The sequence below is a fragment of the Thalassophryne amazonica genome, chromosome 10, assembly GCF_902500255.1.
Source record: "Thalassophryne amazonica chromosome 10, fThaAma1.1, whole genome shotgun sequence".
NCBI classification, from domain to species: Eukaryota; Metazoa; Chordata; class Actinopteri; order Batrachoidiformes; family Batrachoididae; genus Thalassophryne; species Thalassophryne amazonica.
The window spans coordinates 114087833-114091139 of record NC_047112.1 but is presented as its reverse complement, the minus strand read 5'-3'; the positions used below and the strand labels follow the sequence as shown (position 1 = coordinate 114091139).

The following is a 3307-nucleotide window of genomic DNA, read 5'->3' as shown; positions in this document are numbered from 1 at the left end:
TCAGCTGGTTTTCGGTAAAAATTTTAACGGCTGATGAGAGATTTTGGTCTGGTAGTGTCGCCGTAAGGACGGCCCACGGCGCCTGACGGCGATCTGCGCTTCGAGGCGGCAGCATCTCGCCGTTTCAAGTTGAAAACTTCCACATTTCAGGCTCTGTTGATCCAGGAAGTCGTCAGAGAACAGAGAACTTTCAGAAGAAGTCGGCATGAGGAGTTTATTCGGACATTCCATTGTTAACGGACATTTTGTAATGAAAGAACGTGCGGGCAGAGTCGCATGTCGGGCCGGACCCGACCGCGGGGGGTCGCGACAGGAAAAACACCTCCGTTGGAAAACTTAACGGGCAAGTTGGAACATGCTGTTAAACAATTTCTCAGTTACTCACTTGTTGAAAGCCATCAAAAGCCGCCTGAATTTACAAATGGTTTTCAACACGGAGGTGTTTTTCCTGTCGCGGCACACACAGATTTGCCGAGTCGTCACGGAAACGACTCGGCGAATTTGCGCGCACGTCTTTCATTACAAAATGTCCTTAAACAGTGGAATGTCCGCATAAAGTCCTCATGCCGGCCTCTTCTGAATCTTCTCTGTTCTCTCCCGACATCCTGGGTGAATTAAGCCTTAAATTAGGAAGTTTTCAGCTCGAAACAGGCCGACGACGGCGCCTGGAAGCGCTGCACGACGTCCCGCTCTGTGGGAAGTCCTTACACCAACAGAAACACCCCATAATCTCTCATCAGCCGTTAAACTTTTCACCGAAAACCAGCTTAATTTCTCGAATAGTGTCCACTCGGATATTCCTCACAGGTCCAGAAAAAATTTTGATAAAGCAACGCGCGCCGTCTCGAGCAGCATGTGAAACAAAGGAATTCAGCCGAGAGGGCGCGACCACATCTCACTCAAGGTCTGCCCACAGGGAAATGATGTCACCGACACGCGTGAAAAAACTCACGCATGCGCACGAGTGTTCAAGCATGATTGGTGTAATCGCACATCATTCAAATCCATATAGTTAAAAAAAAAATAAAAGGGTCGGTTTATTATCTAATAGACCTCGTATACAGGTCATCAGCATAGGCTTCAGATCATCCATCTAAGCTTCTTGGTTGTTGAGATGTACAAAAAATAAAATAAAAAAAAATTTTAGCATTTTTTTCCTTGACCTTTGACCAAATTATTCTGCAGTCACCTCTAGCTATTCATCTAAGTAATATTCCAACCAAATTTGATCCATCTGAATTCACTGGATATATATATACATATACAAGTATATATAAAAGAGACCATAAAGCCAAACTTAACCAAGCCATCACATCCTGCTATTGGCGCTCTGCTAGTACACAGCGTAACAAATCTATATGGATATAAAGCCGACATCCTATCGAACTGATCACATGTGCTGGTTGATGTAATAGAACCTGCATGTAGAAGAAAACAGAGTTTGAACCTTTTTATGTAAACTGAAGTCTGCAGCTGTAAGGACAGTGCTCAAAGACAGAACAAACATCACACAGATTCCTGTGAAAAGGACAAATCTCAATGAGGAGGTGGTGTAACAGAGTGACTAAAGTCTTTCTAAACTGTAGTTTTGGGTGAGACTTGTGGAGAGCCTCCTTTGGCACGGCTGAGTGTGAGAACATCCAGGACCAGCGGGACCAGCAGCTGAGGTCTGGTTTTTGTTTGTGGGGTATAAAGTTGAAGAGCTGAGCTGACGTGCAAAACGTTACGCCAGACGTTCACCTTAACCCTGCAGCCAACTTCTCCATCTCAGCTTTGCGCTCTTCAGCTTTCTGCTGTGACCGTCGCAAGATGTTGCGCAGCTCCTGCAGATGGTCCAATGTTCCCACCAGCTCACCTTTCACCGTTTTCATCTGGCTCTCCAGCATCTGCGTGTGATGGAGAGAGTGTCTCCTGTAGCGTCTGCTGGACCGCACCTTTTCCTCAAGGTCCTCCACTGCAAAGACAAAGACCCACACTGACTGAAGGCAAGAAACCCGTGGAAACGTTAGACATGCACACACACTAATACATACCCATGTTCTCTTGGTAGTCCGTGCTCTCTGTACCAGGTCCTGCCTTCTTGTCCAAGAGGTCCTTGGTCTGCTGCAGCATCTTCTCCATCTTGACCAGTTCTGCAGCCTTCGTGTCGCTGTCTCTTGGTATTTTCAGTAACTCCTGCTGCCTCGGACTCAGCTCGCTGTGAGATGTGCTCATGTTGTGCTCAGCAGATAACAAAGGGACCTGTCTGGAGCTGATCGGGATCCGTCGGTGGTCCTCTGACTGCTGACGTGAAATACTGATTTGCCTGCTTTTTATAGACAGATGGAGCACGTGTCTGGGAGTTATTTGAAAACAGCCAAGTCTCAGTGCACATATTTCACAAGTCATAAGACTAACTTCTCAAGCCCTCCAGGAAGGAGGACACTTTTTTGGTTGTTTAAACACATATCGTGATATTAGCCTCCAAAAAACTTAACTCCAAGTTTGGCACAGACACTCTGCGTCAGTGACACTGAAACAAACACACAACGTAACCATATAGATTATATAGAGAGGAGCCTCAGCACATTATGCTGTCTAACCTCATTTCATGCCATCAAATCAGGGAAAAACTCTCAGTGACCTGCTTAAGTGGAAAGTAAAAGCAGCACTGTTCAGATCCTCTGGACTGATTCTCACAGAAGTTGTGTTCACCGCACAGACACAAAGTCGAATGACTGTTTACAACAAACTTGTTACTATTCCCACAAACGAAGTAGTGCTATATGTAGTTTTGCACTTACAGTACCTGCATTAGTGGAGCAGATAACTGTAACAACTGTTCATATCTGGAAACAAGCACCAAAATTGGCACACATACACCTTAGACCTTACTGTTTTGTAAAAGCACATTAACCACCTAAATTTTCAATAAGCAGCCAGGTTGGGGTCAATTGAAGAATTACACAGGGGTCAAAATTTAAAAATGCTCCAATCATGTTGAAAACTACACCACATTATTTGTCTGATCATGAAGATTCCAAAAAGGTATAGTTTGGACTATCTGTGACTGAATATTATGGAATTATGGGGTTAGGTCAATTTCAGTTTGTACAGGGGTCAAAGGTTAAAGTTGCTCCAATTTTGGTAAAAAGTGGTGCAAATTATTGGTTGCGTTGATAGGATTAACAAATTGAATAGTTCTGTGTTGAATGCTTGGTCTGTAAGGTAAAGGTCAAATAATGTTGACGTCCATTGGATTCTATGGCATGTGACATATGTTACCCCGTAACATGACAACTAAGCATGACACATGGTGCAAACTATT

General features: G+C 44.3%; 1 protein-coding gene across 1 annotated transcript; it reads right to left on the bottom strand.

Moving 5' to 3' along the window:
• Positions 1-1021: 1021 nt before the first annotated feature.
• On the bottom strand, positions 1022-2262 carry si:ch73-389b16.1. Its single transcript, XM_034179135.1, has 2 exons — positions 2034-2262; positions 1022-1954 (listed from the first exon to the last, which is right to left on the bottom strand). The coding sequence occupies exons 1-2, from the start codon at positions 2212-2214 to the stop codon at positions 1737-1739; spliced, it is 399 nt and encodes a 132-aa protein (XP_034035026.1). The 5' UTR covers positions 2215-2262; the 3' UTR covers positions 1022-1736.
• Between the last annotated feature and the right edge of the window lie 1045 nt (positions 2263-3307).

Coding starts and splice junctions, on each gene's coding strand:
- si:ch73-389b16.1 (XM_034179135.1), bottom strand. CDS start 2,214: ATGAGCACATCTCACAGCGAGCTGAGTCCGAGGCAGCAGGAGTTACTG. Junction 1,955..2,033: donor GGACTACCAAGAGAACATGG/GTATGTATTAGT, acceptor TTGTCTTTGCAG/TGGAGGACCTTGAGGAAAAG.